General features: G+C 42.2%; 1 protein-coding gene across 1 annotated transcript in view; it reads left to right on the forward strand.

Annotated features, from left to right (window-relative positions):
* LOC135219592 (atrial natriuretic peptide receptor 2-like) overlaps positions 1-22,597 on the forward strand; it is a gene marked incomplete in the record, with an annotated part of 558,458 nt that overhangs the window by 504,422 nt on the left and 31,439 nt on the right. Inside the window, 2 exon segments of the mRNA XM_064256480.1 lie at positions 1,651-1,783; positions 6,886-7,000. Of these exon segments, the coding sequence (XP_064112550.1) occupies positions 1,651-1,707 (57 nt within the window).

Genomic DNA, 22,597 nt, shown 5'->3' on the forward strand with positions numbered 1-22,597 from the left:
AATTGAATATAGAAATTAGGCCAAAAGCTAAGCACGGGAAATTGACAGCAAAAGGTTTGAAAGGTGTAACAGGAGGATAACCTCGCAGTTTCACTATGCATCAATTGTAAGGAGTGTGTGGAAAATAAGGTGGAAGAAAGAATATGAAGGAGGTACGGTAACAGAAAAGAAAGGGGTTGCATCTAGGAGCCAAAGGCACGCTGCAGAGAACCTTCAAGTAATGCCTACAGTGCACTGCATGAGGTGCACTGATGGCACTACCCCTCTATGGGGGCTGCCCTTAGAGCAAGAGCCCTTGCTAGCACGAGGCTGACTTTATCTCAGACGAACAAACGTATAATTCATTTATCATCCACAGAATATGCACAAGGTAAACTTGCTCAGACGATTTAAGAGATAGTACTCAGGCAACTCTGACAATTGATTAGCACAAGCATAAACAGTACACGAAATAAATAGCAATCACAGACTTCAAAAGGCAACACTGAAGGACTTGCCCCAGTACCCTCAGTCCAATTCTACCTTTGGAATAACTTCTACTCAAGGGTAATTATGATTCACATGTGCTTTCCCTGAAGCACTTGATCACAATTCCCATAGGGTGTTAGTCCTTCCAAAGGTATAGAGAGAACTCGATATGTAATGATATTTGTGGGTTGATGTTTGAGTGTGGAAAAATAGAAGTCAAGCATGTGTGTGTGACATGAAATTCACACACACACACACACATGCATATATGTGTCTTTGACATAAATTCACACACACCTCTGGACGCACTAAGACATAGCAAGGCAGCCAAGGTGGAACACACACCCACGCAGAAAGGCAGCCAAGGTGGAACACACACCCACGCAGAAAGGCAGCCAAGGTGGAACACACACCCACGCAGAAAGGCAGCCAAGATGAAACACACACCCACGCAGAAAGGCAGCCAAGGTGGAACACACACCCACGCAGAAAGGCAGCCAAGGTGGAACACACACCCACGCAGAAAGGCAGCCAAGGTGGAACACACACCCACGCAGAAAGGCACCAAGGTGGAACACACACCCACGCAGAAAGGCAGCCAAGATGAAACACACACCCACAGAAAGGCAGCCAAGATGAAAACACACACGCAGAAAGGCAGCCAAAGGTGGAACACACACCCACGCAGAAAGGCACCAAGATGAAACACACACCCACCGCAGAAAGGCAGCCAAAGATGAAACACACACCCACGCAGAAAGGCAGCCAAGGTGGAACACACACCCACGCAGAAAGGCAGCCAAGATGAAACACACACCCACGCAGAAAGGCAGCCAAGATGAAACACACACCCACGCAGAAAGGCAGCCAAGATGAAACACACACCCACGCAGAAAGGCAGCCAAGATGAAACACACACCCACGCAGAAAGGCAGCCAAGGAAATTTATACAATAGATACCATATTTGCAATTGTTTCGCCAAGAGTAATTTGGGAAGTGTAATAACATTGCCCAGTTAGTCAAATTGCAATCACATACATAGTTATTACTAAAGTACATATTTTAAATCACACTGAATGGCTTATTATTTTTCTTTAAATCCTGATGTTATGTATAACCCCATACTGATGAATGAGATTTTACAAATTGAAGTTAATACTAACTTTTGTTTTTCTTTTTAGGGAAAAGGTCGAGTAACAACATACTGGTTGCTGGGAATGTACGAAGATACTGCTTAAACGTCGTCTCTTTCTCCTTCTCTCGTACTTTTCCTACCATCATTTCAAGCTCCCTGACTATCAGCGTTTCATCATTGTAAGTGTTTATCAGTCATTCTACATCTGACACAATAACTTGGCCTTTTAGTACAAAATGGATTGGTATAACTTCATCTAAATCGGTGTTTCCTTATTTACTGTAGAGTATTACATAAGTTAGACCTGCTGGACTGATTGGTCTTTACCTCCATATCAGGAATAATCGACTACCCTCTCCCCCTTTCTCTCTCTCTCTCTCTCTCCTCTCTAAGATGGTAAAATTCATCTCTGATGCTTGAAATTAAACTGGTCTTGATGAACTTGTTCCTATGCATTTCTTACTTTGTAGAACGTAATGTGTATGCCAGCATTTTTTTGTGTAACAACAATATTCTGCAGGTTACGAACTCCGTGTTAACTATCACAATTTACTAGACATAAACATAGTACACTAAAAAAATAACAATTACAATAGTCTATAACAATCTGCATTACCAACAGTTTTCCACTGTATATGCAAACATGAAAATTTTTTTTAAATCACTAGCAGTGAATTGGTATTTTTGTGCTTAACACAGATTGTCTTGACAACTTTACTTATTCATTTTACAAGACAAGTGAGGTAGTTAATATCCCTAAATACATACAGTGACCCTTTTAGTCTCTTCAACTTTGTTGCTGATATTTGAAGAATAGGGGCAATTCTTTCAATCATTTTCTTTAAATCATAGTGAAGTCTATTTCAGTTTTTAAGTCCTCATATATTATGTTTGTTGCGTTATAATATCACAATTTTTGGAAGTAAATTGTATTTTTCCTAACTATACAAACCTGAGGTCCTTTACATAAGGAATTACTTTCGGCGTAGCTGGAATTACGGCCGTTAAATTCTTGAACAAGGTGGTTAGGCAGTAACTATCATGTGGCAGGCAGGTAGGCTATCCTGCCCGGATGTAGACACTCCACTTTGCCTTTCGGCCCAGGTTCAGATTGAGGGGTGGCATGAGGTGGGCATGTATGTAAAGAACCTCAGGCTTGCATAGTTAGGAAAAATACAATTTACTTCCAAAAAGTGTGATTTGTTCCAACACGATATACAAACCTTCAGTCCTTTACATAAGGAATACTCACTGATTGGTGGGAGGAATCTGAGTGAGCCTCTAGAACTGACTGGAGTTCTACACACCTAGGCTACTCCTCCTGGTTGTAAGAGCAAGGAGGAGCGCCCTGCCTCTGACAACTTGATCGGAGTATAGGAGCTGCATGATCAAGAGTCAGACTTCTGGGCCTTTTCGAAATGAGTGAGGAATCGTAGCTCATCCGAAAATGGGCTGTGAAGAATATTCAGTGTCGGAGGCATTAATGCAAAGTTCTGGGAAGGGTTGGATTACTGCCAGTCTCCTTCCTAGCCTTGCTAGAGAAAGGAGTGGGATTGCTTCTATGATTCTGATAAGAAACATAAAAAGGATGCTTTATGTATAAGCTTACTGCATCAATCGTCTGACCAGCCAGTGTAAGTTCGAGTCCTATCCTCAACCCAAAGGAAGAGGAGTGGAAGGACGAGGTGGGGAAGGTAGAGAGGCCAGTCACTCTCGCATCCTTACCTCTAGAACAGCACACCATAGGCAAGATGCAACTTGTCCTCTTGAAGGAGCTGGGTAAGCAAACACAACCTGCAGGCATCCACCACTGGTCCAAGGAAATGAGGTTTCAAGGACCTGTGGGTAGGTCCGAAGGGAAAGATAAATATGGTCACAATGACCTTATCTATCTTCCTGTCCGACATATTCTTCGGAGTGATGACAAGTACCCATCCACTGGACTATCCAACTCCAGAGAAGTCTCTCACGGTCTCGTAATATTAAGCAGCGGATAAAGACACCGACACTCCATGGTGGGTGTCGATCCTTATGGGTACAGGAACATGCCAATAGGACAAAGTAATGACTGATCTGGATCAACCAATACAAAGTCCACAGTGTAGCTCATGACAGTCTCGGACTCTTCAACAGCTGCCGACTGACTGCGCTCGGTGTGAGGTGAGCAGTCATGCATCTGAGATGTAGTCACATGACACTCTCCTTTTGAAGGGTTATGCTGAGAAACCATACAAATCATCTATCTTGTTCGCCACCGATGTTGGGAGACAAGATGATGATTCTCTCAAGGCATGTGTCCATCAGACGAAAGTCAATTGCCTTCTAGAGACTGAGGTCCCTGATGGCAAGACAGAAGTTCTCATAGTAGTTGAAGCTCAACTAAGGAGAAACAATACTATATGCCAGTGAAAGACTGAGGTGAATGCGGGCCTACGTCTTCACAGCTGAATCAAGAGAAGTTAACTCTCCAGATTCTGAACGTAGAAAAAGTCCCGTTGATGACACCAACCAGTGAAGACGGCTTTAATCCCTGTTGTTTTACAGAGGACTGAAAACGCTAAGCCACTATTTCATTGCTGTTCAGTGAGAAGTCAGAGTTTGCAGTGAATGTTGAGTGGCTTTCAGTAATGAAAACACAGGGATTGTACTACCTGAAGAACCACTTCTCATGGGCTGGATCAGGGAGGACATTTCAATTACTTTGAAGTAGAGCTGGCAGGTTGGGGAACAGGCAAAGTCTTCCGTTATTCATCTACTACTTGGGGTGAACAAAGAAATATTTGCACATCTACGAATTACAAGATGTATTTAGAGGACAAACTCACATACCCGTAGAGTTAATTACAGTATGTGCTTACACCTTGGACAATTCAACTGATAACAGAAGCATGTCACTAGAAAAATATACATAGTATATTTGTAGGTTCCTGTACATAGACCTCCAGCCTAAATTCTCTTCCTTTCGAGGAACAAGAATAAGGACTGGAAGCCGACCTCCTTCATTCTGTAATGAAAAGAGCAAAGGTGAAGTTTTCCCGAAGGAAGACTTCGACGATGATAACAGGATACCGAAGACAACTAGTTCAAGCCGAACTGGATGTTCCCAAAACAGTAACACTGGAGAGGCATTCAAACTCTCGGTGCTATCCATCCTGAATGGATTGACGTATGTTCGGTAAAATCCTAGGATTGAACCAAAAACATAGTCTCTCGGGTTCAAATTCCGAGGAGTAAACTCCACCGAATTCCTCTTATTTCCTTGTTTCATTCTGGTATAACCAAGAAGTAAAGAGGAGCAAACTCCACCGAATTCCTCTTATTTCCTTGTTTCATTCTGGTATAACCAAGAAGTAAAGGGAAAAAAAGAGAGGAGGATTGACTGTTATTGCCCGTTCTTCTCTATCCCGGGGGTGACCGCCTACTGAGGCGACGGACCGTCAGGTCCATCCAGGCTGAGCCGCTCCCGAGATATTCTTCCTTCAGCAGCAGTACTTCCTTCGAACACTAGAAATTCCAGGAATATGAGCATTCAGCGAGATTCCCGATTATCATAGTAACAATTTTCAGGAATTCTCGTCTTGGCCACTCTGGACCATGGTCTCGCCCAAGTGTTTGGAGATCATCGAAGACAAAAACACTGAGAGAGTGCTAGAAACTCCAAAGAATTTCGTCAGACGATCATCGGGTGGTGGTCCTCTGATTCCCGTAGAAATTGAGGAGGAATGGGCAAGATCCTTCTTTAACGACAGGGACTTTCGTCCGGTAGGACCCAAAGGTCCCTCCAGGAATGCAGTCCCCGACGCGGAATCCTACGGAGAACGCTCTGCAGGATCCCTCCCATTCCCATCGCAGCCATAGGAAGAGAGGGAATGGGGGAGGAAGATTGGAAGCTCTTGCTCACCTTGCCAGTGGAACTAGCAGTCGGAGAAGCGAGTTACGGGCAGCCATCAACCTCTGGTGATGGCCGCTCCAAGTCTAGGAAAATGTTACCGTCTGGAGAAAACGTTTTCCCGAAGAGGGTTACGAAACTCGTACTGTAGGCGAAACGTCTGCCGCCACTGTGACCATCGTCTGCGTGGGGCTAAGTGTGCACCTGACAGGAGAGAGCTGATACTGTCCTCCGACGCGTCCCAGTCCTTGTCGAGGTTGAACCTCTCAAGAGGACCGAAGGGGGAGCCCACACCGGTCTCTGCGTGCGCGATCCAGTGGGACTGTCACGTGAACAGCGGTGATGGTCACTCTGTGAGTCTAGGAAAGAATCATCGTCCTCGCCAGCCCCCACGATCTCCTCCAACCACTTGAGCGTAAGATCTGTTAACACAAGTAGAGAGGCGGCTGTAAAGACTATCACAAAAAGTGGGTTTATATATTAATTGAATTTAATATTAATATCAAACACCGTATATACATATTTATTTAAAAACAAAAATAAACCAGAGCGATCCCACCGGGAAAAAAGATCAACGACCAGTCAGCCAGAGCTCACAAACACATGTCTTCATCGGAAGATGGCAGGAAAGCAAAGTGGTGTGTTTAACTTTACATCCGGGCAGGCTAGGCCTACCCGCCTGCCACACGGTAGTTACTGCCTAACCACCTTGTTCAAGAATTTAACGGCCATATTTCCAGCTACGCCGAAAGTAATTCCTTATGTAAAGGACCAAGGGTTTGTATATCGTGTAGGAACAACGTAGTTTTAGAATATAAATAAATTATGTGAATTTTTTTTTAAGAAGTTTAAATTATTATTAGTGCAAAAAATTGCCTTTGTGTGAAAAAAATGAGTGCGGTCAGAGAAAAGAATGAACTAAAATTATTAATCTATATACCTAACTGTAAAGTTTTGGTTCTTATGAATATTTCCAGATACGTACCCTGAATCAGAATTGCCTAAAACTTAAAAGTACAGTATCTAATGGCGTTTATTTTTAAAAGACTTACAAATTGTGATATTTATGTCACGGTTACCGTTGCATGTCTCAGATTTTGTGGTTTGCCTGATTAATCTTTCAGAACTACTATATAACAAACAGCAACAATTAGCCTCTGATGACAAATGGTTAAATGGTTTTATGTATTTTTTTTAAAATAATTGTACTACACATTTCCTTTTGCCTCCAGTTTGAATTCTTAAATTATCAGAATTTTGTACAGGTCCCATTCTGACTAAATTATGGATTATGTGTTATTCTATTGTACTATAAATATCTAAGAGTTTTGATAATTAGGACACCTACATTCGAATAATATAAGGTTTGATTCAGTAAATAAACCATTTCAGGTCCGTGGGATATACTGAAGCATTGCAATCTAGCCACTACCCCAGGGACAGTATGTACTTGGTGATTTGAGAAGAGGAAAAGGGTTGTCCCATAACAGATATAAATCTGGCAATGGTTAGTACATTCTTATTTAGTTTAACTAAAAAATTGGACTTGAATCTTCATAAGAATGATACTTAAGAATCAGTTGTTCTTTGCCAGTGAGAAATTCATTTTATCAGTACAGTAGAGGAGAATACCTTTTACTATGACAAAATGACAAATTTTTAATCAATTTGTATTTTTCATAACTAACAAACCTTAGGTCTTAACAATAGGATAATCTTCTAGCGCCAGCAGGCAACTCATTTGTATACGAGGTGGAGGCTGGTCACTGACCACACTTGGAAGCTTGAGACGCATTAATCTTTCTTCCCTCCAAGGAAATGAGAGGGGTGGATAGAGGTGGGCAATCAATGTTAAGACCTCAGGTTTGTTAGCTTTGAAAATTACAAATTGATTAAAAATTTGTCATTTGTTTATACAAGGAACAAACCTTCGGTCTTAACAATAGAATAGACTTATACTTGGAGGGAGGTATAAGTTCCTTGAACTTGTTTTTTTGTTTGTATAGATTTTTTACGTTGCATGGAACCAGTGGTTACTCAGCAATGGGACCATACGTGACTTCCGAACCACGTTGAGAGTGAACTTCCATCACCAGAGATACACATCTCTCACACCTCAATGGAATTAAACTTACGGCCACCAAGGTGGCAGACAAAGACCATACCGATCACGCCACTGAGGCGCAAAGTTCCTTGAACTGACTGGGGATTCAGCCCACCTGACCAGTCTTCCTAGAAGTATGAGTTCTAAATGAGGGGTCAGAGCCTGTGAGAGAACAGATATGCGAATATCTAAAAACTCAGCCTGCTGGAATTAAACACAGATAAAGAGAACTACATCTGTTCAAGCAACAAACCATGCCACAAGGGCTTTGTCATCACTCCTCCCTGAAGTCTTTCTTTACATGAATTTACTTCTCTCTAACCCTCTAAGTTTTGGTTTGCTCTTTTAAGGACAATTTAATGTCTATTCACCATTGAGGACATCCTGTGGCTGAGTACATTGTTGGCTTAAGTGTTTCATTGGTCTTTTTAATTTGTATAAGTGCCAGGTGCAGTTACCTGTCAGTAAAATGAGTAGTCCATTATATAACTGCTTTATTATATAGTACTACTATGTACTAGTTACACAATTATTTATTAAAAAGAAGGTAAATTTTTGTAAAGGGAGAGATATAGATGATGGACAACTGGACTACCATGCTTGAATATAGAATAAACAGTTAGGCCTTGAATACAATTTAGTGGGCAAATATACAAAATATTAAAAAATGTTGTAAGTAATGGTGAAACATGTACCTAAGCCTCCGAATGTAAATGATACTAAAGATGTCTTGCTTTGTTCAAGGGTGCGAGAAGACAGAGCAGAATAGCACCAACTTCAGAAGTCGAGAAAAGAAGGACTATGATCAAGCTTCTTCAGTGGTTGAACAGATTTCCGGAAGCCAAGGTGCCAAGATCAACTGTCCTTATTTGCTGACTTTAGCAGTTAAATTGTTTGTAATTACATCGATCTTGCTTAGGATGTGTCTGGTTGATCACTGTACTGAATGTTCTACTGCTATTCATGTACCTGCACTGCATGACACTAGGCCCTTTGTTGACCATGGCACTACTGTGGTGTCATTATTACACTGAGGAGTGTCTAATCTTTGGATCTTGAGTCACAGGAAAGTCTAAAAAGAACTGCTTAAATTCTGAGAAAGGAAGTGTAGGATCCTGCCATCGTGGTCAGTGTTTCAAAGAATGAAAAATCTCTGGAGGGATGATAGTATAATCATGGCACTACCGTGGCGCTGTTGCTATCAGAGGAGTGCCTATTCAGACCCTGAGACTCCTGATACTGTTTTAAGATACACATTACATTCTCACCCTCTCAGGTTGTGGATGAACTGGTTGATAGTCCGTTCCCTGAGACGACAACCTCCCCCAACCTTCCATTAAAAGTAGCTAAAGGAGGGGAAGACCGTTCTAGAAGAGCAACTCCATTCTGGGAAAAATAATCCCATTGTAGTCAAAACTGAATCAGTAACATCACCAATGTGAAAATATACTAGAAAGTGAAAGAAGAGGAAACATGCTAGGACTCTCTTTTTTTACTCTGGGAGAAAGAACCTTCCATAAAGAGACGATCAGCAAACTGTAGCTTCATCAATATATCTTGGATATGCCATATTATACAATGAATAGAACGAGACAATCAACAATGTATAATGACACATTTTACTTTTGTCTGTCCTTGGTTTATTGACACATAAATCATGCAGCTGCATTCTCTGTCCTTAGGGAGCAACCGTTTAAGTAGGAGAGGCTCCAAGCCTACTTCCATAGACAGGGAGAATAAAATAAAAAATATATCCATAAAAACAACCAAGGAGAGTTGTTCGTGTGACATTGCACGTATGAATAGCAGACACACACGTCACGTTGCATGTAGTATAGCAGACGGATGTGTCATGATGCATGTTTGTATAGTATTAGTTTTTCCAAGCAGACATAGATGACATAGATGTGTCCTGCTGCATGTACATATAATTCCTTCGAAGCCGGAAAAGACTTGATTAGTTGCAAGCAGTCACAGACATGACATTGCACATAAGTGTTGTCTGTGTCACGGTGCACAACAATGCACATTAGTGTTGTCTGTGTCACGCAGCACATACATACATTTTTCCTTGGAGAATGTAGTTTGACAGGGACTTTGAAATTGTATTGACGTTGTTGCCGCCACAGACATGATTTGTTGCACATACATACAATCCTTCCAAACTGACACAGACATGACATTCCACTTATGTGTATGACTGCGTCACGCCAACAGGTGTTGAACACAGCAACTTGGCACTATTCCCAAAAGAACTGCTGGGGAAGATAAGGCACATGAAGAATGCTGCACTGATGGAAGACGAAGAAGGACGCTCGACTTCTATCACATATCCAACAATAAAGAAACCTGAGGGGTGAAATAGCACTTGCAGTTACAACACAGCTACGAAGAACTCACACTAGAAAGGAGGAGCAACGTGGCATTCCTTCGAAGCAAGATATGGATGTCTCATGTTGCACAGGTGTGTTAAGCCGAGCATGGCTGGCAGATGAAGACAACCTGGGAGAGGGCTGTAGTGATGGAAGACACAAACGACTAAGGAGAAGGCACGACTTCTGCTGCAATTCCATCAACAATAGGCACCCAGGAACTAACTGTTCCCAAGGAAGATATCCGACTGTGAAAGGAACTTCCTGGACAGGATAAGAGACACAAAGGGATGAAATCTTGTCTATTCCAAGAAACCCTCATCATCACAAGAATGAAGGAGGGGGGAAGGGAGCAAGCCTTTAAACACAACCCCACCCTCCCCCAGCAGGGCAAGAAACAAGACAGGAACCATAGATATGAGCTCCCACTGGTCCTGGAGAGCAAGTCGGGGCCAAAACACACTGTCAAAGATCTTGCAACATCAACCTCCGTATTGAGGGAGAGGGGGAAAACTTAATAGGTTTCGGCAAGAAGTATCCTTGTATGACTGAATACAAAACCTTTGCCGGTAAACACGAAAAACCCACCTTATATCCAGCCTCTCAATCTAAACATTTGAAAGACTAATACATTACAACATTCTAAGAAATTGTGTAGTCGAAAATAAAAACATTTTCATGATAAAGCATTTCACAACAAGGAGAAAAAGAATGTCAAAGAGGGAAATTCTTTAAACTCTCCACAGTTATATTATAGTAAAATAAAGCAGATTACACAAAACAAACACAAGGAAATGTGTTGGGTTTGGGTAAATACAAAAAAGTAAGTAAAATGATATATTAGGAGAAAGGCTCCCAAACCTTTAAAAGGCTAAAACAAGTCAGTAAGGCTACATAGCAAAAATAAATGAATCTTTTATTAGGGAGACAGAAAAATATAGAAATAAATGCTTATCAAAATATGCAAAGTATAAAAAAATACAAACATACTATTATAAAAACAAATACAGATACTCAAACCCAGAGGAGAAAAGTCGAACGGCAGGTCAAGAGAAAAGAAACGAACATCTAAATGGGATGGCTTAGAACTGATAGTACACGGACTTGGTGGGTGGTGCTTTTGCCCCCTACCATCTGTACTATTACCATAACTACCTTGTAGAAGTTTAAAGACTTACGGTTTGCATTTGTTCAGGATCAAATATACATTAAGCTTAAAAAACAGTTTCACATACACCATTGTTATATTTTTATGCTATATTATGAATCCATTAGAGCTTTGTAAATGAGAAAAAACTAAATAACAGCGTGGTAACAAGCCGAGTTCAACTGGTATGCAAATATCACAGTAACAACATATATATAAAAATTGAAAATTGTACAGTAGTACCTCGAGATACGAAATTAATCCGTTCCGAGGCGCCCTTCGTATCATGAGGTTTTCGTATCTTGGACCACATTTTACATGTAAAATGGCTAATCCATTCCAAGCCCTCCAAAAACACCCCAGTATATTATATTTCCAGGCCTAAAACACATGTTCTAGGGTTAGATGCCGATCCGACGGAAGAAATATGACTCCAAAAAGGCAAAATAATGTACATACTTGAGTAATATTCAACTGCATGTAATGTTCAACCCCATTTTTACTGCATATATTAGGACTTTAGCATATGTCCCTTAGCAATAAGCCAAGCCTATGTTAGCGGTGGCTACTGTAGCCTAGTCTATGATTCTCACATCTAAACTTAAGAAGCTAAAAGCTTAGAATATGCCAATAAAATGTATAAATAATCAGTATGTACTCATTTCAAATAATTATTAATTAATCATTAATTATAATACACAAACAAACAAACAAACAAACCTTCCAACCGATTGTTTACATTCAGCTCTTACTGTCTTACGAGTACCGAACGAACGCCAAGCAATCACTTTTCCTAGGACACAGTAAGCCATAAATTTTCATTAGTATCTCTCTTCAACTAATGAAACTACCAAACAGTATAATAACCATTCATTTCTTTTCTTTATTCTATCTTTACCTAATGGAGATACCAAGTTACTGACAGCTATAATGAAACATATACATAAGTAATATTGAAACAGAAGAAGAATTCTGAAAAATACGTATTTGTTGGCAGTCTGATTTATTTTATATTTTATGATATCTAATTCACAATTTTTTTTATTAAATGTATTGCATGTACTCATTTCAAATAATTATTAAGTAACCATTAACTATAATAAACAAACAAAAACAAAAGCTTCCAAACTTCTGTTTACATCCAGCACTTACGAGTATCAAACGATCTCCAAGCAATCACTTTACACAGTAAGCCATAAATTTTCATTCTCTCTCTTCAACTACTGAAACTACCAAACAGTATAATAACCATTCATTTCTATTCTTTATTCTATCTTTACCTAATGTTTTTTTATTAAATGTATTGCATGAATAAGTTTTTCAATTTACAGCATCCTTTTACCAATAGAATACTTAAAGCACAAGGGGTAGATGCTGACCAATAGGAGAGCAGGATCTTATGGGATGACTAGCATCAGGAACCAATGGGAGAGCGGGAGGATGGTGGCGAGTTTACTCAGTTTGCGGCGCGGGAGTTTTAAAATTGTTCTCGGTGGTCCAGGCGAATCTCGGGACTTTACAGCAACAACCTTTTGTATCTTGAAAACTTTTCGTATGTAGAGCTGTAAAATTTTTCGTATTTGCTTTCGTATCTCGAGTTTTTCGTAAGTTGAGCCTTTCGTATGTCGAGGTACCACTGTATCTTAATATAGGTTCAGTGATAAAACTCATGCTGTGCGAGATACTATTTTTATTCCCTGCGATACAATATCATGGTCAAAGAGGAATTTCTCTTAATCCATGTCCTAAAGAAAGCTCTGCAAATAACTTCCACTATGAGTACTGAACCATAATAACTAAACAATAACTATGCTGTACTATCATCATACAGCGCTGAACTTCCACTACAAATACTGAACAATAAACAATAACTATACAGTGCATCCCACGACGGCATGATGCTAACTGAAAATCTGTGATAATAGGGCTGATAGGCAGGTTATTGTCATCAGTAAACAAGTGCTGTAATACCAGATCGCAGATAACCAGGGACTGCCTGTACTATTATAACCACAACTTTGATCTATCTGTATACATACTATATGGGATTAATCTTTTGTGCTGTGCCGGCGCTGTTTTTGTCACATTTTCCGGTGTAAACCAATTTACTTCTTGGGCTGAACATATTTTCTTAAACAATGGATGGCACTAGAGTGGTTACTAGGCTGGACCTAAGGATGCACCCCTCTGCTATGTGATCCCTATAGCTTTAATTCAAGAGTAATATTTCCCAGGTTCCCAACATTTATGCATGGTATGTAAACAGAATGGTTACATAGATGTTTCATATAATTGTAGTTTTAAGTTTTCCACCGATGTTAATGTCGGGTATATGGTGCAGAGGTAAATGCTTTTCTGTGCATAGAAAGGAATGTTATACCTGATTCCACATAGTATAATTGATCCTTTTGGCGGGTTCGTTGATTTGATTAATCAATGAAGTGTCTTATTTTTGAGCTTGTAAAATACAGAACTATATTAATATACATAGGTCAGTTACTTACGGTAAGTAGTAACTCAAAAAAGTCACATCACACACTTGCCAGTGACAGAAAACATTGTTCACAGTTAAGAAAGATTTAAGGTTATAACTGTTGTCATTACATTAAACATTAATCTTTCAGTTACTATGTCAGTACATAAAATGTTAAAAAGTGGTGTTACTAATGTGAGTTAATAACACTACTTTTTAATACACAATTTTTACATTACAAATTACTGCTAAAATTTATAAAGTTCCCATAGAAATACAAGCCATTGTTTTTCATAGGAGACCTCCTCTTACATGGATGGGCAATTCATGCAACTCACTGGAGTTGAACACCACCATGGAGTTACATGCTCCCAGTTGCACTTGCAAGCAGATGTCACAACTCCTGTAACCAGTTTGGTGAAATGGTTGACAAGGCAGCTTAATTCTGGCTATTACCAAGTAATGTGTTGAGAATAAGGTGTACCATCCCCCTCCCACTCCCTCTAAACTGACTCCATTGTGTATTAAGGCTAAGAAGCTCCTCTCAAAAGATAGATAAGGCTAGAAGTAGAGTCCAATCACTCGACATTCACACCCCCACTTACACACTAAGCTTTATTTATTTGGCTATGACACTTACCTGTCTGAAACAGAGCTGAGAGCTTAAACAACTTGGGAATAGCCAGCACAGGCCCTAAGGAGAAAGTATACTGAAATCCCTCAGGTAAAAGTAATCTGTCTACACAAGACATTTGTCCTCATTACCTGAAATACCATAAAGTTCTTGTGAAAAGGGAAGGATGGCCCAGTTCCCAAGTTCAAGGAAGCATGGAGGCTAACCTCCTCATAGGAGTCACAGGTCATCTTGATCACCTAATAATGCCAGAAAGAAAGGGTGTTCTTACACACCACCGTCTTCCGCTTACTTGTACTAATGAAAATTATACACAGTATAATAATACCGGGCAAAACAGCATCTCATCTGATAACCACCAACAAAGTCTCAGAGGAATGGGATTCAGAAACTCCTGAATTTCTTGCTTAGAACAAGAAAATGAGACACCATCACTCCATGTAACAAACAAAATAGGACAGGCCACTCAGCTCCTCACCATTTTTGCAAAGGTCAAAGCTAGGAGAGGAGACAGTTTAGAGAGGAAGGTCTCTGTCCATAGCGCCCAAGAGGCTCAAAAGGTGTCCTGGTTAGGCTCCATGGAACAAGGGACAAGTCCCACTTTGGAGGCTCAAGTTCCTGAGGGAGGCAAGAATGCTCACAACTTCTCATTAGCATAGATAACTCCATCAAAATGGAGAAATCTAGCCCCCTTCAGCTTAAAGACCTGTGACAATAACTGAATGATAGTTCCTCTTTACTAAAAAGAATGAAAGGAGCTTGTCTCGGAGTAACTAGATGAGCAAGTCTGTGATCTGTCTCGGAGTAACTAGATGAGCAAGTCTGTGATCAGCTAAAGACACTTTTATGACATCAATCACAAAAGATAGCCCACTTTCCCTGACACGCATTTGTTAAGGAAGGACAGAGGTACTGCCTCACAGTCCTGTAAGAAAAGCTTACTACCAAGATTTCAGTCACAGAAAATGATCCCGAAGTCTAAGTACACTCCCCACCAGTGGCCACACGTGGGAGGAAGGCAGTCTTAGCATCTTATTCCTACATCTTCACCTTACTTCCTTTTCAGGGAAAAGAATGAGTTTGAAAGGGACAGCTTCCATGTCTATGTGATCCCAAAAAACCAAAGAAATCATTGGTACCTCTCTAATCTATTGCTAAACTTGGTTGTAAATGGTCAATGGCAAAGACCAATTCCAGAACAAATCATTCTGGGGGTGAGCATAAAAAAAAAATATATTGAGCCTAGCTCTGACATTTTTATCTGGCACACTCTTGATTCCGTGTGTACCCCATAAATGGATTGGTGCTGACCAGTCTCGGACACGTTACAAAACTCTGAATGACTCCAGTCGACCTTATAACCAAGTCATTGAGGGAACCAGAGAGGGAGGTGTAGAATACATTTGAGCTGATCCAAAGACCGAAGAATAGACAGTAGATGAAGGCCACGGTCAATCTGTAGAAAGAGGAGACAACATTGTACACGTCCAGAAGAATGGTTGTATAACATGGTCATGAAAAAATCTACTAGTATGAGAGAAGTGGGCCCGGCCGCATTAATGGGACGGGATCATCCCTAGTACGTCGGGAACGGTCTTGGCCAGGTGAGGGAGACTGAAGTTGCTCCTCAGACACAAGGACAGGAAAAGTCGCGATCAGGTGAGGTTGGCTGAATCTGTCCCTCAGACACAATGTCATCATCTGTAGGGCCACCAGTTCATTTTCTCGTGTCCATGGCCTACGTCTTCATCCTATGAAAAACACCTGCTGAATCAGACACTCGCTTCCCACTCTCAGGGAAGTCGGAAACATATGGGGATCCGAAGAAACCACTACTGTCAAGACTGGAATCGTCCCACTCCAGAAAAGATTCTAATACCATGGTTAAGTAGGAACATTAGACCTTAAGTGTGTGAAATTACTTTCCAACGTGTAAAAACCGATGATTTTTCTGTATGTGTGGAATTACTTTCCCATATGTAAAACCGAGGATTGTATATATGTTGGAACAACAAAGTTGAGTAGGAACAAATAAATTGAATTTCATATCTTATCCTACCTGTATAATATTGAGGTATTTGTGGATGAACACGGTCGAAAGGACGTCACTCATTTGACAACAGTTGTAAGATTCTGGGAGATTCAGTCCATTAAATTTGGATGTGCTTACTGGGAAATGGACATTTGACACCAAGATGAATGTTGTTAAGTCCTCTTGGATGAACAGTTTCACTTGAATTTTATTGCTGCAAAATCACGCACATGAGCAGGGGGAGGGAAAGCAAGACATGCCCAGTATTCACCCAAACTTAAGTGGGTATTGTGTGCCAGACATTCAAGGAAGTCCTACCAATGACCACCATCAATGTAATTCGCCTGACCGTGAAGGTAGAATCATTTTGGAAGGGCGAACTTGTTGGGGACTCTTCTTGAAAGGTAGAGCATAGGTGCTGGCTGCAGTACCATGGAGATGTTGATCTTGATCACAACCTGGGTTACAGACACCCCATGGATATCAGCCAACCATCCACACAATCATTGTAGCAAGAAACTTTCTCTGAAAAGCTATCCATCCACTACAAAAACTTCACATGAACAAGGGACAAACTCTCAGAAGAGCCATTTCATTCTTTTCTAAAGCTCCACAAGAACGTGGATGAGGGCGGGGCCCTAGATGCGCCCTGCTGTGGCAACATTCCCAAGTGGGAACGTGAAGGAATGAAGAAATCCATATATGTAATTGACACTCACAGAGGCTAAGTAGAAGAATCTCCAAGTCTATGTCCATAAACAGGAGAGGAAAGAAAACAGCTAAAACAATTGAGGATAGTTGTATATGTCAGTCGTGCAACAATTGTAGAAGGGACACAGTAGTGAAACATATGCAATGCTATGCATCTTCGTTTGTAGTTCCTCGCTGGACGAGTGGTTTTTGTGCTCGGCTGCCAATCCGGTGGTCCGAAGTTTGAATCCCGGCTCAGCCAACACGGAATCAGAGGAATTTATTTCTGGTGATAGAAATTAGTTTCTAGATAAAGTGCGGTTCGGATCCCACAATAAGCTGTAGGTCCCGTTGCTAGGTGACCAATTGGTTCCTAGCCACTTAAAAATATCTAATCCTTTGGGCCAGCCCTAGGAGAGCTGTTAATCAGCTCAGTGGTTTGGTTAAACTAAGATATACTTTATGCATCTTTGTCTTTGGAGAGTGAATCTTCAGCTTAGGACATTCAGTAAACTGTAACAGTGTCGAGAAAGTCACAGCCGTGCAACATTGTAGTAAGGTCAAGATGACATCTGCCTTCCCAGGGCTTCTCTGCTTCTTCCTTGTATAATGTGAAGCAAAAATCATGGTCGTGCAACACTAAATGGCTGCGAGCGAATTCTTCCTTCCTTGGAGAGCATACATCAGCATCCAGAAAACTGCGGTGGCATCACTGAAAATAGCAACCAGGGAACTGTTCTCGAAGAAAAAATGCAGGGAAGAGAAGTCCAAGTACACTAGGAACTACTCTGGCACTGAAGATACGCTCACCCATGTCTTGAAGGACAATGGAAGGAAAGGGAAGAAGACAATCTGGGCGAGAGCAACATGTTATGTCCAATGAAGACAACTAATCTGGGTGGGAGCAGCATGGACAGGGAGATATGTTTGGTGAAGACACGGTTGTGGCCTACAGCAAAAGATGGAGGAGAAGGCTTGACGTCTGCAAATTTAGCATCAAAAGAGGGAGGGGTGATGAAACAGTGATTGAAGCTATGACACACGGCAACAAGACGCACACACCCAAACCGAAGTAAACTGGTTTAACCCAGCTCATGGGCTGTCACTCCAATGTGAGTTGCCTTCCTCCAGTCACCATGTATTCTTCTACCCATCAACTCTAAAAAGGTAGAAAAAAAGACAGAGAAACTATGATACAGCATACAATGATGAACAGAGCAAAGAAGATGAAGAAACTAAATTAAGAAAGCTTCATGGAACTTTTCATCCTTCAAATCAGGAATGAGGAGGGGGAGGGAGCATAAAAATGCCTGCCTCCCTAACCAACCCCAAGATGGAGCAAGAACCAAGGCATAACAGCTACTGGCCTTGTAGACGAATTGCCAAAATAAGAAACTCTGACTAAAGTTCCTGCAACATCAATCTCCACTTCTTCCTCGTGTCAACGGAGAGGGGGAATCCATGCTGGAAGGCAAGCAGAGGTTTAGTACAACAGGTCAAGCAGAGGTTTAGTGCAACCGGTTACAAAACCACCACCACTGTAGCAAGAGAACCCTCGTCCATTTCAATGCCTCTTGAGATCTACATTATCTGGTAAAACATAACATTCCAAGTAATATCGTAGTCAAAAGAACAACTGCTCTGCTTGTTCAGAGGAACCACTTCAGAACAAACAGAAGAAAGTTGTAGAATAAGGTTGTTCAATAAAACAAGGTTGAGATGTCTGAATATAAAATGGTTGTTGGTAAGAGAGGCCTCTCTCCTTGGGTGCATAATTGAAATAAAGAACAACTACCTGGGCTAAGACCAAGCTGGTTTTCAGTTATATCTGTGAGGATCGAACAGAGACATCGAGAGAACTGTGCTGGTTTATTAATCAGAAACAAATATATATAAGGAGGCTGTGCAGACAGAAACATAGCGTCCGTCACGCCCACATACAAAAGGGGACGGAGTCCTGCTGCTAGCGTTTTCTTGCACATACAAATATACCGTATATTTCGGCGTATAAGTCGACCCTTTAGCCCCAAAAAATCATGCCAAAATTAGGGGGTCGACTTATCTAACGGTAACAAAAAGTGAATCTTTATTATTTTGGCATATTGGTACAAGAATCCAGGCTTTACAGTTGGCTAATAACAATGACAGCCTTGTTGAGGTAACTATGTATGTAAATACCAGCATTAAAAACATTTCACACTGTAATACGACAATTATAATACATTAGAACATCCATTACCTTAAATAAAATGAAAAAAAATCAAATAAAGTAACTTGAAGAACCCCCAATCGGCAGAATAAAGTGTAAACATTGCATAGTCATTTGTAGTACCGTAGTTGAGAAGGATGCGTTCACTCTGACAGTTTTCTATTTACCGGGGTATTGTTCAAAAACATTTATGGTATGACATCTTTATTTATCACATAAAATAAAATAAAAAAAAATTTATTTGATGGTAAATATGTATTTAAAATCCTTCAAAATTACTTGAGTCATCGTCACTTGAATTAAACAATTCATCAAACATTAACTTGAGTGGCAGTTTGTACATACATATGTATATACGTAGGCTGTTATGCAGCGTTAGTTAGCGCTTTGTTTGTTTACATTAAACTCGAGTAACGTATCTTTCGTTTCGTCATTTCTAATCATATTTGCAGGTATTCATCTTTTATATGTTACACAGATTTGTTAATATACCGAGTATATTACCTGTATTTCATATGGTAAGTAGAGCAACATATGTACCGTAATAACATTCAGGTTATCTTATATGATACGTTTTACCCTGCTGCTATGTTGAGCGTCCGGTTGGCCTCACATTTTATAGGTCGACTAATATACCCGATATTAGTTAAAATCATAAAAATTTACTCAGAATAGGGGGGTCGACTTATCTTCCGGTCGACTTATACGCCGAAATATACGGTACATATAATTAAGCATACAGGATACATATTTTGATGATATATACATTGGCGGAAAGGTCGCAAACTGCTCACCATTTTGGTATACATATAAAAAAATTATGTAATTAAAGGACGGACATTTTGGTAAAAATGCAGTCCTTACAGATACTCTCTCCCCCCCACCCCCCCCCCCCCCCAACGACAATGGTTATGACAACAATCGTTGGATGATTGGTCATTGGCATCTTGGTGGGGCGGAGGAGTCTGCAGGTCAGTGACACCATTTGTCGGGGAACGTCCTCTAGCTCAACATCTCCTGATGAGTCGGACAGCAGGATGCCTCCCCTGGTGGGAGACCCCGGGGGGGTTCCACTGCCGTTCTCGGGCGGCCTCAGTGACGTCTAGGTGTGTTGGCGGGTTCCAGCGGTTTTTCCTTCTTGAGGAGGAGTCCTGCAAGGTCCTTCTGCGGTGTTGTCTTCGTCAGGGATGAAGGCTGTTTTCAACCAGTCTAATGAGACCTAGTCCTCGCGGCCATCGATCACGATGAGGAATGCCTTCTCCGATCAGCGGATGATGTGATACGGTCCTTGGTAAGGTCTTGTTAAGGGAGGGCAGGTGGCCTCATTCCTGACGAAGGCGTGTCTACGGGAATCCAGGGCTTTTGGTCGGAAGTGCTTTCTTCTGTCAGAGAAGGTCTCGCGGCAGGGGATGAACTTCTGGGCGGCTGCATGGAGTCTTGACGGGGACATCTTCGTCATGGCTGTCAACCGGGAAGAATTCTCCTGGTGGACCAGTTGATCACCATCAGGAGGTATCTGGCACCGTCGGATGGGGGAAGCGGGCTGACGACATCCACATGTATGTGCCAGAATCTCTACTTGGGTTGGGGGAAGGTGCCTACTCCTGATTCGGTGTGTCTTCCTGCTCTGGCACATGATGCAGTTCTTGGCCCACTCCCAGGAGTCCTTGATGCTGTGCCACACAAACTTCTCCATCAGGAGTCTGGTTGTAGTGTGGGGTGACAGATGCAAGAAGCCATGCATTACGTCGAATACCTGCTTCCGCTGGGAAGTTGGGAACAGGGGGCGTGGGGGCCGGTGCTGGTGTCACAGAGGAGCATAGTCTTGGAAGGACCAAAAGGGGATGTCTTCCCACCGGAGGGCAGTGATGGCAGTGCGGTAGGGTGGCACTTCAGGGTCGGAGGCTTGCGCTTGTGCTAGGTCCTTGTAGATCATGCCAGATGCAGGGAATTTATTTCAATTCTCGAGGGGGCATCAGCTATAGGGTTCCTATCGCTGGAGACGTACCCGATGGAGCATCCCAACTCGGAGATGGCCGCAAGGTGTCGTTGTCGTCTTGCAGACCAAGCGTCTCCCACCTTGAAGAAGGCGTGAACGGGATGCCTTCCAGGAGGTACTTGATGTGGCAGGCAGCTTGGTAGACAGTGAGGAGCTTGCAGTCAAAGGTGCTGTAGCGGGTCTCAGCAGTTTCAGTTTCCTGCTGAAGAAGGCTGGTGGAATAGGGACCTCGTTGATCAGCTGTTCCAGGACAACTCCGCATGTGATGTTGCTGGCATCAGTCATGAGATTCATGGGCACGTCAGGATCCTGGTGAGCCAAGGTTGTAGCTCTGCTGAGGGACACCTTGGTGGGATTGAAGGCTCGCTGCTGGGCTTCCTCCCATACCAGCTTTTTCGGTTTTCCCTTCAGGGCCTCGGTCAAAGGGTACGTGGTGCAGGCAATGTCTAGGATGAACCTCCTGTAGTAGTTCACCATCCCAATGAACTCCTGTAGGCTACCTTTGATGCCATGGGACGTACTCCTGCTGGGGTGATTTCGTGGCCCAGGAAATCTACCTTCTCCGTGCCAAAGGTTCACTTGTCGAACCGGATGATGAGCCCATTCTCCTGCAGGCACTGGAGGACGGCCCAGACGTGGTTCAGGTGCTCCTCCAGCAATCCGGAAGTCTGGAAAATATAAGAATATCGTCCACATAGCAGATGCAGAAGGGTAAATTGCCGAGGATGATGTCCATTAGGTGGGGGAAGGTAGCTCCAGCATTCCACAGGCTGAAAGTGGAGAAGGCAAACACAAAGGACCCAAAAGGTGTGATGATCACTGGCTTTGGGATGTCATCAGGATGGACAGGAACCTGAAAATAAGTTTTAGGAGGTCCACCTTCAAGGAGATCTTCACCCCATGGAGGGGCCCAGTGAGGTCGTGCATGTTTGGCAGGGGGTAGCTGTCCGACGTGGTGAAGAGGTTGAGGCGGCGGTAGTCCCCACAGGGCCACCATGTACCGTCTGCCTTCCTTACCATGTGGAGGGGAGATGCCCATTGGCTCACAGCCTTCGTAGACATGCACATCTGCTCCATCTCTGCAAACTGCTTCCTGGAGGCCGTTCAGCAGGAGGTGGCAGAATTTTGTGTGAGTTGGGGGGCCCTTGGTGTTGATGTGGTGGTACATACCATGTTTGGGCGCGACCCCTGCCACCTGGCAGAGCTCTGGTTTGAACACCCCCAGAAACTCCTGTAGGAGGGAGGCATACTTGTGGCGGGGCTTTGGAACCTGCAAAGATTGGACATGAGAGGCAGGTCTCGGTGTCCAGGAGACATTGGCAGGCTATGTCTACCATAAACACGGGGTGGGCCTAAAAGTCTGCCCCTAGGAGAGGAATTCTAATGTCCGCAATGACGAAGGATCAGGTGTAGGTCCAACTCAAGAATGCGATGGTCTGGGACT

This window comes from Macrobrachium nipponense, chromosome 1 (assembly GCF_015104395.2).
Source record: "Macrobrachium nipponense isolate FS-2020 chromosome 1, ASM1510439v2, whole genome shotgun sequence".
In the NCBI taxonomy this organism is placed as follows: domain Eukaryota; kingdom Metazoa; phylum Arthropoda; class Malacostraca; order Decapoda; family Palaemonidae; genus Macrobrachium; species Macrobrachium nipponense.